General features: G+C 39.4%; 1 protein-coding gene across 1 annotated transcript in view; it reads right to left on the reverse strand.

Moving 5' to 3' along the window:
* Positions 1-3070: 3070 nt before the first annotated feature.
* LOC107739267 (leucine-rich repeat neuronal protein 2-like) overlaps positions 3071-13538 on the reverse strand; it is a 64008-nt gene continuing 53540 nt past the window's right edge. The window contains exon 2 of the mRNA XM_016551312.1: positions 3071-5740. Coding sequence (XP_016406798.1) covers positions 3259-5427 — 2169 coding nt within the window. The 5' untranslated portion in view covers positions 5428-5740 and the 3' untranslated portion in view covers positions 3071-3258. The remainder of the gene's footprint in view (positions 5741-13538) is intronic.

The following is a 13538-nucleotide window of genomic DNA, read 5'->3' on the forward strand; positions in this document are numbered from 1 at the left end:
ATGTAAACTTGTAAGCTTGTGCATTACAGGGACTATATATTTCTGTAAATGGAATGTTTCCTTTTGTCATTGTGGGATTTTTAATTCGGTAAAATCGAGTCTAGCTAAAATGTTTTTGCAAGGCACTTATATATAAATGTTTGACATTTTCCTTTTAAAGTTATTAATGGTAATGATTGAGCCAATAATAGTCAAATGTCACATTATATCAGCTGACTGGTGTACCATTTCATAGTGAATTATGTTTTTTGATTTAGACTGAAACCAAATAAACGATTCTCAAGCTTGAGGCAATGAAATCCAGTGAACTTTTATCTCTCATTGATCAGGAAATTGACTCGAGAAGGTCATTTATTAAATCATTATTCAGCAAACCTACCATTTATGCACTTCGACTATAGATGCTACAGTAGTGTTGTTGGGCTTGCTTGGTTGTCAAATTCCTTTGATCTTGCACTGTAAAAAAAAATTTTTTTCTTCCCCTCCATTAAACTGCAAAGTTACGGTTCAGTGGTGCATTGAGCCTTATAGTTTGGCATTTCCAGGCTTGATAGATTCGAGAGGGTCCACTTAAGTGTAAAGGATGGCATTAAGTGTTACGAAACGGCACCCAGCCGTCCCACTTTCAATATTCCTTCAAATAACTGTAATGTGCAATTATAGCCGTTCACAATTATTTATAATTTTTGTGGAGAAGCATAACGCTATTATGTTGCCTACGAATCACTGCCCCCTGCCAAACATATGTGTCTATTTTTTTTTTCTCTTTAGGAATCAATCACTGTTTCAAAGATCCAGTTTTTAGACAAGAGGCTCTGTGCAGTAATTGTGAAGTACGTAAGAGCACTGGAGGGGGGGAGTACTGGGGGATGAATATACCATTTGCTGCTGAGAGGAAGAGCATCATCAGCCTGAGGCTCTTTTCTCAGCGAATTTAAGAAGCCGAGGGTTGTTTTGCAAGCCTCTAGAAACTGGAGTAATTCGTTGTGGTGATTCCATTTCAAAAGAATGAATATTTGTTCTCATTATAATTGGAGGATATGTTGCTCCAGTTAACTCTAAGGCAGTTCTATGAAATTATGCCCCTTTTGGACCAGTAGCATTAGGGCTCCATGAAACCTTGCAACAGAATGATATGTAACTGATTTAGAAAGAGGTTATATCCATTGAGGGTGATATATGATGTCCATACCATTAAGAATGTTTACATGCACAGTGAAAAATTGTCTGGTCACTGTGTTTTGGATTAAGCACAAAATGCTGAGGCTAATTTGTAGCCTGATTAATGTGTATACATGCTGGTTGAAGCCAAGCTAAAAATCATGTTGTCTTGGTCTGTTTTTGAGATTTTCCAAAAACCAGACTGGTACTTTTTTTTTCATTTAGAATAAAATGTTTATATGATATAAAAAAGAAAAAGAAAAAAAAAAGAATTATTGCTTTAGACCGACTGAAATCAAACTTTTAAAGTGCATGTAAACACACTGTCCTGCAATTGATCAAACCTTGATATCAGTCCAAAATGTTTTAATAATCGCTCAAAATAGAATTTAACACACAGTCATCTAAATTATTTCAGAAATTGGTATATTGAATAGGAAATTCAGATTGACTTATGTACAGCTTTGGGGTGGGGAAAAGACCAATGAGCAACAAATGATAATGAAAGAAAACCAATTTGAGGACAAGAAGTCAAGTTAGAGAGAGAGTCACTGAAACAGGAGGGCACATCAACCACAAACTTAAAAAAAAAAAAAAAAAAATCAAAGCAAACAAATTACTGTAAAAAACAGCCTGTAAAAAATTGATTTCCCCATATTTGAGAATATAAGAGAACAGTTCACAATCACCAATGCTGCTTTATTTCCTTTCCCGGATAAAAGAGGGGCACACTGGGTATGTCTCATTAGTGTAGCTGTCCAGCAGTCAGAGCAGAGCTCATATGATGTGCACTGAATAGTCACCTGACACCCTAAACTGTTTAAGAAAAAGCCCATTTTAAATTCATTTTTTCTCTTTTTACAGAAAGAAGAGTTGGCACTATCTTTCCATGTAGTGTGTCCCATTAGCAGCCCAAGGACCTGCACTTTTCATCAGTACTAAAAGAGATGGGATCTCTCACGTGCTTGCTTTGTACAAAGCAGTGTGCACGTAGACGTGAATCTCTTTCCTGTCACCAAATGTTTGCCTTCATTGCTGGAAAGGATGGTATCATGGGGCTGTTCCACACGCTTTCTCCATGACTCTCTCTTCTTGTTTGACATGTCTGAACAAAGAGGCCAACACATATGTCTAGGCAGTATGTCCATCAAAACTAGAAAGTCTGTTCACTTTAGTTGTTTTTGTAAGCAAAGGTCTGTCATATTTCAGGAAAGAGGGGACCAAAATGCTCATCCCACTCTGAGCATTTTAGGTCATAAGTTTGTGGCCCCTGCCAGATGTATAGATCAGTCCATTTTTGAGGGAGGAAAAAGATTTTTCTTTTATGCTCAAAAACATTTAATTTTTCTGGGATGGTCTTAACTTTGGAGCATTCTCTTGGGGTCCTTGTACAAAGCACAATTTAACACACTTTTAAAGAGAGAGTACATACAACATTAGTTATACAACATTTAAGACATCTCCCTTTATATCAGCTCTTTTCATAATGCCTGCTTTGAGATGCCGTCCGTTTGGTTTTTCACCACAAAAGGAAAAGTGAATTGTTGCCATCAGCCTGCAGAACGCCTTTCAGAAGACTTCAATTCTGTCGTCTTTAGTTTTTTAGAGGCTTCCTTGCTATGTATTCTTTGCTTTCCTGTCAATTCAGTCTCTTCTTCAGTATTAAAAAAAGTTAAGTGCTTATCTTTCTACAACCATTTGGGTTGTTGTGACAGACTCATAAAGTTGGGAGGTTGCATTTAAACAGACTCTATATGAACTGTTATTTATGATTGGCAGCACAGCTTTAGTGTCCTAGGTTGATATACTGTATGTGAATGTGAATATATGAACAAATGCTTTTAATATACATGTGTTGTATATTTTTTGTTACAAAATAAATACAAATATCATTTTTTATTTTCTTTAATTTTTTTTGTTTTTATACTATACTTTGAAACTGGATCGCTGTTATGTGAAGTGGTCTGCCACTTAAATGTCTAGTATTGGGTGTCTCAGACGTTCAGTAGTTTTGACTGTCAGATCAGTGAAGTGAGTTTTGTGAAACTTATACTCCAGGGATTTTTTTGTCCATCATTCTTGAACTCTTTATTCTGCTCAGCATGCCTCTTTTGTTAGCCCCCGAGCATCTTGCCCCAGTGAAGTATTTCTGAGATCTTTCCCTCTGCCGTCTGATAGGACTCTGTCTGGATCCTGCTGATTCAGGTACTTTACTAGTATTGGAGGAGTCATGAAAGCCTTTGCCTCCTGGGTCAGAATGGTGGTGTGGGGTTTTTCAAGCTCCAGCATGTGGTCTTTCCAACCAAATGAGGCTCCCCCATTACATGCTCTGGCCGCAAATAAAAGGAGCAGAGCTGAAACTGCCAGCAGGACTGCTGGGGTCAGGTCTGGTAAAGGATCTGGCATGGACACCTCCTTGGTCCTTAGATGGACACATGAGGTGTCATTTGGCCCCATGTGTAGACAAACTTTGTAATGAGTGCCTGGTTGCAGACGGGTTAGGTTGAATCTCCTGGTGCCTGCTAAAATTCGAGTGCTATGTCTATGATGGTCTTCCAGACTGACATTGGCCACCCATGATAAATGGGCGGTAGGGATATTACGGTTTGCTTGCCACGTTAGTAAGGCATACCTTTCTTTGACATCCTGAACTTCAAAGCTGTCCTCTGTCTTTTGAGTATTTGTATGAACCAGGTCACCTCCCTCGACATGTAGAGTCAAGCTTCTAGTATCAGCTCCCACTAGGTTCTGTGCAACACAAGTGTAGAAGCCGGCCTCTTCAGCAGTGACTCCCAAAATCTCTAATGTGCCTTCTGTGAGAACCTGATAACGCCCATAGCTGCTGGATGGAGTCAATCTCACGCCTTGGGGAATGACCCAGTAGATACTTGGCTCTGGCTCTGCCAGTGCTCGACAGTGCAAGGCTATGTTGTCTCCATGCTTGACTTCAATGTAAGAGGGAAATGTGCTTGGGGCAATCAAGGGCAGGCAGCTGTCTGCCATCTCTCTGAATGATACTTCTTTAACTCGTCGGGCTTTCAGCTCAGGAGGCTCAGAGCAGAATGTGGATTGAGGCTCAATAAAACGGACTGGCTTGTCATTGTCGGCTCCCACCCATCGGATCAGGCAGTCACAGCGAATAGGATTGGTGTGCAAGCTGATTTCTTGAAGGCTGGGCAACGACCTTACTGTCTGGCTATGCAGGGCACTCAAGGCATTACTGTTCAGCATTAGACTTTCCATACTCAACAACTTTTGGAAGGCCTGAGGGTGGATATAGGAGAGCCGAGGATTGTTTGTGATCTCCAGTTTGGTCAGTTCAGGCAAGTTTTCCATTGCTGAGTGCTCAATAGAGATCAGCTCTTCCATGTTGTTTAAGCCAAGCTCTTTCAGGTGAAGCATATTTTGAAAGTCTCCCCTCTGCACTAGCTGAATGGGATTCTTGTTCAAGTCAAGGAACTTTAGACCTGGCAACTTTTGCAATGCCTCTTTTGGAACTTTTATTAAGTGATTATCATAAAAGCTAATGCTCTCCAAATTTTGAAGCCCCTCTAGCGCTCGCTCCGAGATCTCACGTAAGCCCATGCCTGCCAGGACAAGACTGCGCAAACAGCTTAGTGGTTTAAAATTTAGGTCCTGAACAGTGTCCACAGGGTTTCCACCAATCATGAGAACCTCCAATTGTGGCAAAGCATGGAACCAACGCCGGTCAATTACAACCAAGCGATTAGAGTTGAGATGAAGCCTTAGAAGTTTATCCAGACCCTTGAAGACCCCAGGGGAGATGCTTCGAAGCCTGTTGTGATTAAGGTACAACTCCTGCAAGCTAGGGAGACCAAAGAAAGCTGCTTCTGGGAGGTGTCTCAGCTGGTTTTCCTCCATGTGTAAGCTGAGAAGAGCTGGCAGGCCGGTTATCCTCAGGTTGCGGGTACTGGTAAAGCTGTTATGGGAGAGATCCAACTCTGTCAGATTGACAAGGCCCTGGAGTTCACTCTGGTCCACAGAACTGATGAGGTTACTTTGCAGCCGGAGGGTTTGTGTCTCTTGAGGGAGGGAAGTGGGCAGCTGTATAAGTAGCAGGTCATTGCAGTCTACTGTAGGAGCCTCTCTGTACACAGACTGGGGAGAGTACCAGGGCTTGATTTGGCAGACACACTGGTGAGGGCAGGGCACTCTCCAGGGCATGGATTGAATGACCAGGGAGCTTCCGACTCCAAGCAGCAGATGTGTATGCAGAAGAAATATTGCAATCTTTCCCATTTTCATAATTAAACTGATATATTTTAATGCAGATTCACTGTGATCTAGACTATTCAGTACGTTTTAATACCAGTCTCACACTTATCTCTCAAGTTCATGTGACAGGAGAACCGAGGGTTTAGTTTAATTTTTCTAAATAAATTGTCTCAAAGATGAAGCATGCTCTGTTTCTTCATATCCTGGCTTGTGAAGTAGTCACAAGTATCTCAAAATCCCTTTTCTGTCTCATTCAGATGGATGTAATTCTCTCCAGTCTCACTTCATTGATCTTACATCCTAGCACTGTAGAGTAGGCTTTAGGATTGGTTTAGGGGCATACCTGGAAAAGAAAAAAAAATGACACTTAGTCACAGTAGAGATTACCCAAGAATTATATAATGAAATTTCATAATTCCTTTTGTTAGATCAACACATGTATACAACTGTAACGTATACGTATATACGACTGTTGCCGCTTCATTTAATTTTTCACTTTGTTTGTAACAACTTTGTTCACAACTGTCCTTTTTCAATAACCAAAACACTTTGCATGCTTCTTTACTTTCTCTAGTAAAGTACTAAATTCATTCTGGGACATTCCAGCTGAATTTCACTTCACGTCTCATAGATGGAGGGAAATGACTATTGTGACAATACGAGAGAAATGCATGCTGAAATTTAGTGAGTCTAATTCATGGTTTAGGATTTAGCTCTGCAAATAATCAGGGCCCTGGTATTACTCATATGCTGGAGGCTTGTAAGGAATGGGGGAAATATGACATGTTTTTGGCTAAATTCACAAAATGCGGACTCAGAAGGGACATAAAAATGCATTAAGGGAGGAAACTCTGACTGTGGTCTAACCTACTTTGTTTAAACTTTGTGACATGGTGTGTAGAGGAAATCCTTCAGCTTGGATTTGGAGCTTCTATACTTTTGGAGAGGATTTGAAACCTTTTTCATAGTTAACTTTCAGAACACCAGCTTGGGAGTAAATGCAACTTATTATTTCACTATGAATTGTAATGCTTCATCATCTGGTTTAGTTCTTGTTATTAGTATAAGTTCTATATACTAAAAAAAACAACACCTTTTTTGAGTTGGGTTTATGAGATGACATCACATAATCTAGACAACAAAAATGAATATTCGATTATTTTCTGGAGAACATTTTTGTCCCTTCACCGCACCTCATACACTGTAGCGATGCAATGCTCATGTTTCATTTAGACACCGCATGAATACTTGCTCTGATTGTAGCATCCACCCTTTTCCTCCCTTTCTCAAAGCTCTGCCACAGTAATCCATCCTTCTCCTGAATGCCCAATTAAAAATGTTCTCTCTGTTGCTCTTTTGTCCCTCAGGGATCTACCTGCCGGTTCAGAGACTGTTTGTGCTTCCTCTTTGCTCTCTCTCATAGATGCACATTGGCGTGGAGGGATAGAAGAATGATCCTTAGCTATCATCAGCCCCATGTGAGTACAGCCCTGAGCTCTCCCCTGCCAGCCATCAGCATGTGCACTTCACCTTCAAGCTCATTTACAATGTGTCAACTTCTCAAGCAGAAGCTTGGCCCTCATGATGCACCCTGCTACCTTGGCCCAGCTGGTGCTGGGATGTGTTGCGTACCATTGATTCTCTGCCTGCGTCGTGATGAGTTGTGAGGGTGTCTTGAATGCCCCTAATGTGAGGTGAATGGAGACGTTTGCATGTGGGCTGCTCGCTTGTGCATGCTGAATAATGCATTTGCCGAGTTCACCAACTAATCTTCCTTCTCTCTGCTTTTCACTCTTACTTTGTCTAGAAAGAAGTAGTGCAGGAGGCCAATGATGAGCTCCTTCATTTACCTCCAGAAGGAAACAGCTGTTGTGGTGCCATGCAACAGGTGGTCTAATCTTGCAGGTACCATTTTATGTCTCTAAATAAATGGGTTTTCACCTCTTAGCTGCCATTAGGGCTGGGTGTCGATACAGTTTTCCTTACTCGGTGCAATTCGGTGCCACAAGTTCTTTGATTCTGATTCATTTGGGCATTTTTCCGTTATAGAGTCCATTTTGCTTATATATAAACAACTGATTCTGTAACCTTTCTAAAGGATTTAGATGGATTTCATCATTATTCCAATAATGATTAACTAAAAGGACTGGCTCAGAAGAATCATTTGTTTGTGACTATATTAGTTTTAGTTATATGCTGTATGTTTTTGATTTATTAAAAAGAACCAGTTTGAAAGAGTAATTTGTTCATGAATTGTACTACAGCGGTGGTTGAATGGTGAACTACAAAAATGGCAAATGTGTTTCTGCTGACTCCTCCTTAAGGATTTCCAGTCAGATTCTGTGATGTTTGATGCAGCCTGCACAAATGAGAATGGATCTGACACATGCTTCTATGTCACTCTGAAAGCTTCCTGTTCATAATAATCGTCTTTTGTTGACCTTAACAATGGATTGTGCAAGCTACTATTATCTCTCCTTGGCGACAAAGAATATAATGGCAAGACATGCTGAAAGACAAATTTTGACACCAGCCTGTGATTTGACCCATGAAACGGAATCCTGTCACTACCCTGACAAATGCATCTCTACAAAAGCTTTTTTCCTGTCAGGTTCTTTTCAAACCAAAATAAAACAGTGTTTTGTTTTGCTTTAATCGCAGTTTATGTTCTTGATTTGCTTTGCAGATTGCAGGGATTAACTGAATTTGCCGCTGTCAGTTTCCTTACGGGCCCGATGTTCATTCATGGCATGATTGCTGATCGGGGATTGTACGAGCCACCTCTGGCTGCATGCTGATGCCTGGATCTCTGTGCCAAAGCTCCTCCTGTCCTCTCCTTCAACGACTCATTTCAGAGCTTAACGGTGAGTGGAGAAGAAAAAAAAGGTCTGTTTGCACTCTAGCAGTAATGCAGATTTGCCACGCTCTATAAATAATTCTTTGCGGTTACACACACCTGGAAATGATTGCCCAGTCCTCAAAGGTGGGTTTGCACATTGCATTAACGGCTGTTTTGGGTCAAACAGTATTTATGTTTGTTTATTCTGTGCCAAAGCATTAACTTCACACCTGCATTATTTATTTAATTTCTTTGCTTTTGCATGCTTTTATCTTATTATAATCCAGTACATTATCCATACTATCACACAAAAAAAAATGTTTGTCCTTGTATTATCATGGTTTTTCTTTGAAAAAAAGAAAAAAAAGAAAAGTGTATGCTGATTAATATTTTATAAATGGACTGAATTGACTGGCAGTATTTATCATTTATGAAGCATGCTTCGGGTTATAAAATAAAAGGGAATATCCGAATCAATATAGAATCCATAAATTGTTATGGGTTTTTAATGAAAGGATGTAAATGGACCTCTTATTTTTTACCTGAATACAGATCACACTATGAAGACTGGATATGATGTCACCTGCTGAATGGACCCGAAAGTCTGAATTAATTTGAAAACACTCAAAAAGAATACTTTACCACAAACATCTGACCCTCAGATGTATATTTGGACATGTAAGTCACTCTTATACTTTGTTTATTACAATTACACATGCAATTACATTAAATAGAACATACGAAACCAACTGGCCTCTGCAAACAATTAATGGTTTTCTCAAAACTTTAAATCATTCTTAGCCATTTTTCCAATTACCTTTGCTTAAAAAGTATGTAATAATTACATTAATTCTTAAAAATAAATGCCACTTTCATTTGTATTTTATTGTGCAATGCAATGACTTTTGTACAGTTGTGCGCAAGTCTGACTTAAATGTCCAAATAATTTTTAGGCCACCGAACATCAATTGCTTTTACATTGTTTTACATTGCAGTGGTAGTCACTGTTGTTTTAGCACTTCTGTTTTGTAGATATCTTTAAAATGGTTGCACTTTATTTTACAGTACATGTATTTACATGTACTTACAGTGTACCTACCTAAGAAAGTTATGGTAATATAAGGTAACTACATGGGGTAGAGTTAGGTTTAGGGGTAGGTTCAGGGTTAGTACCTAGTTATTGTAATTACTATAATAAGTACATAGTATGTACATGAGGAACAGGACTGTAAAATAAAGTGCTACCTTTAAAATAGTAGTTTGTCGTCTTGTGTGTTTTTCTGTAAGTGTGTGTGCAACATTGGAATTCAGTGAAAGGACTTAACTGTCTGTCTCCCTCTGCTTTCACCTGCACTGACCTTGCCAGCCTATTTTCTGTCAACTCTAATATCCGACAGCACAACCTGACTCTACTGCCAGACATACCGTGTCTCTCTGCTTTTCAAAACTTTTGTTTGACCCTTCTTACTTCCAGTGTCCCTCACTGTATCTGGAGTCCATCAGCAGCTCATTTTAAAAAAGAGGTAAGGGCACAGACGTGCTGGTTATGACATCAAAAAATCTCTTAACTCATGAATATTATATTTTATACTACGGGGCTATGAATGCTTGAATCTGATTGGCTGACGAATGTTCTAAGGTGTGCAATTATTTACATGTCCAGATCATTTCGCCGAACGATTTCAGTTATTTCAAAGGTCCTTACAGCCTAAAACAGCAAAATAACCAAAACCCACAACGACACTGACCAAACAAATAAATATAGTAAACAATAGGATAAAAACAACAGATTATTTCCATGTTTTGCCACAAAATTAAGTTTTATTATGTACGGAAAGCACATACTCTATTTCTCCCGCTCTCTCTTCCTTACAGACGCACACACATACAGTACACAGATACTTGCACACATAACATTTCTCACAAGCGATGTAACAGCGGCACTGTTCTTGAAGAAAATGTATTTAAAGTTTCACCATTAGTAGAGACGCTGCTGCCGTCGTCAATTATTCTTACATATATAAATCAGGTGATGCATGTGTAATCTAACATGATCTTTTACAGTGATTTATAGATCTGAAAATCAGGAGATGGATGCATTCTTAGACCTAGCAGTGGATAAATACTGATGTTGGTCTATTAGTAACATTTTCGTTTTGACTGTGAGGATCCGGGTTTTAATTTGCACTAATAGAACCTTTCATTTTAAGAACCTGAAAATGCAGCTGTACACATCTGTGTACAATTTTTTTTTTTTTTTGTCAAAGGGAACTGGAAAAGATAGATTGAAGTCTGACAGCTGTGTACGTGCTCGATAGAACATGTTGCTGCTGTTATTTTTCTCATCTAACAACAACCATAACAACCACACAGTGTTAAAAATAGTAAATTCCAGCACCATATCACCGCTCGTTTTAAGACACTGACAAAATGAAACCTGCTCCACAATCTGAGATGCTTGCTCCATATTAGATGACAAAATCATAAATTCATAAAGTGGTGGGGACGAAATCTGCCATGGCAAAGGCGGTGTGGACTTTAAAGGGGTGGTTGACTGTTTTTTTTTTCTTGGCTTGATTGTGTTCATGAAGTCTAACCTGTGTTAATGCTTAGTTTAAAATAAAACATAATTTTCACATAATTTACCTTTATTCTACACAGCTTTGTCCCTTCTCTGGTAAACGCTCCGATGAGTTCCTGGTTTTATGAAGCCCCTCCCTCAGAAATATGAGATGGGCTCAGATTGGTTAGCTGGCCCAGTGTGTTGTGATTCGCTAAACCGCCAGCCCAATGCGTGTCTGAATGTCACGCCCCTCAGCTCAGTGGCATGTGCTCCAGTTGTATTGTAAACAATGGCGTCGTCAATATTGCTTGTCAATTTGAGCCCGAATGAGATGCAAAGGACATTAGTGAAGAGGATCGCGCATAACCTGTGCAAGCACACAGCTCTTAATGGTATGTTTTTTGTTTGTTGTTGTCTCATACTTTTAAATATGTTATTTGTAAATGCTACTGCTTATGTTAGCTTTTAATATACGGTTTTATCCTGATTAAAGCTTTAATACAGCACGGCAACCGCATCCATGTTTAACGCTTCTCATAGCTATGTGAAAATATCTGTCTGTCTATATGCATAAAGTGTATAATTTGAACAGTTCATTGTTAGAGCTGAGCTGATGATCTGAATGAGAGAGCGAGAGCGATGCAGAGCAGGGGGACGTGAGGAACAGGATTAAGAACCACTGCTTTAGAACATTGATTGCGAAACTTATGAATCCATTAGAATCGTTAGAAGACGGAATCACGATTCATATGAATATATTTTTTCATGCCTAGTTTTGACGGCATGGCAACAACGCTTCCTCTTCTCTAAAGCAGCGCAGCATGGCCTTGCCCCCTTCGTTGCGTGTTTCCGGGGGCAGGGTTTATGTACATTTCTGGGTTTGTGACGTCACAAACCCTGGAAGTAGCTCGTTATAGTTCCTATGAGTCGTTTTTGTAGGCATTAAACTGCCTTAATTTTAAAAGATGATATCTCCGTTTGCATTGAACTTTCAGCGTCGTAACTTTGCAGATATTGTTTATGCTCAAACAGCAACATTACACACTAACTAACGTTAAAAAAGTGAAATCGCAATCAACCACCCCTTTAAATATCATCTGTGCTACTGTCCAGTTCAAAAGTAACCAGATTTTGAATATTATCCAAAGCTTCTGCTTTTCGAGCATCTGTTTGTGTTTGTTTGGTTGCAAGTAATCCTTATTTGTCCCAGTCTTTGCAGGAGTTGTTTGTTTTCTAGGTACGTGCATGCACACGCACATAACTTATGCATACGCATGCTTGGTTTATGCCAAAAAGTGAAATCCACACCTGGTTTCACTAACCCTTGAGACAAAGAAGAAAGCTTTTGAATAATAACAAGGGGAACAACACCTGAAGCTGCAACCACACAAGTTAATTGAATATTCCTGTTTCTTCTCAGAAGAGGCTGATACAAAACATGAAGATGGGCCCTTGAGCATGCCAGCATTGAATTTACCCAAGGCTGTCCAACGTCGGCTGCTGCCTTGTAAACATCCACTTGGTGTTGTGGTGACTCAAAGTCAATCCACCATTGCCACAGATGGAATCTGATTGGGGATTTTCATCTTGTTATCTTTGCTTGTAGTCTTGGTAGTCTACCTTACCAAGACTTTGGGCAATTTCTCCAGAGGGATGGAAGGATGAGCACTCTTGTGTGATCATGACTTCAAAGGAACTTCACAGCCTGAAAGGGTCGTCACTGCCTCTTTAAAAAAAAAAACTCTCTGATTAGACCCATGCCTTGGGATGAGGCCCCCGAGCCCACCTGCTTTTGAGGAGAAATGAGTTGGCTATTTTTTTTTCAATGTGCTACATGGATGTCTTTGACCATGACGCATTTGTTCTGTTGCAGCTGTTTTCGAACGCAAGAGCTTGTCCTGTGTGAATGACCCCTAATAGTGTTTCATAAGCCTCTTTGTGTAATTTTAATGCACCTGATGGAACATGATGGAGTCATTTAGAGAGTGAATTAAAGATTTGTCCTTAAAAGCTTGAAAGAATTGCACCCATTTCACAGATTATACTGATTTGCTCATCTATCCATCTTCAAATCAAGGTGATGTACATGTTAGCATATTTTGTCCAAAAAAAAAAAGACCACATAAGAGATTTCATACGCGACAGGTTGAATAGATATTACGAGATATTATATTATATCTGACAGTCACACTTTTTATCAATTAAAATCAACTGACAGAGCTTTATATTATCTGTATGCAGAGGCGGACTTACCCATTAGGCAAAGGTAGGCGACCGCCTTGGGCCCCCAAAAGCCAAGGGCCCCCTAAAATGCTTTTCATATACGAGATGAGCATTAAGCGCTGACACGAGAATGGTTGCTTTTTACAGTGTTTATCACCACGGCAACCGTCTGCGTGTCCGAGTTGAACACACTTCTTGTGTATCCTGCTTGTAGCAAATGAAAATATCATGTATCTGAAGCTGTAATTAAATATTGCACAACAGTGCATATTATATGTTTATTGTTTTAAATGCTGCTTACTCATTTATGAGAAGAACCCAAGTAGAGGATGCATACGCAGTTACTTGTTTGGCTGATATAATCCTTAGGTGTGCAAATGTATAATTTCCATTTCATTATTTTTTCATTTTCATTTAAATTTGTAGTTAAAATAACTAAAATAAGTGTAATTTTAAAGTTAGAATTAGCCTTTGGCACACAAGCTTACTCTGGTAACTCATCAGTGGACTTTCCTC

This window comes from Sinocyclocheilus rhinocerous, unplaced genomic scaffold, assembly GCF_001515625.1.
Source record: "Sinocyclocheilus rhinocerous isolate Xijiao unplaced genomic scaffold, SAMN03320098_v1.1 scaffold14, whole genome shotgun sequence".
NCBI lineage: Eukaryota > Metazoa > Chordata > Actinopteri > Cypriniformes > Cyprinidae > Sinocyclocheilus > Sinocyclocheilus rhinocerous.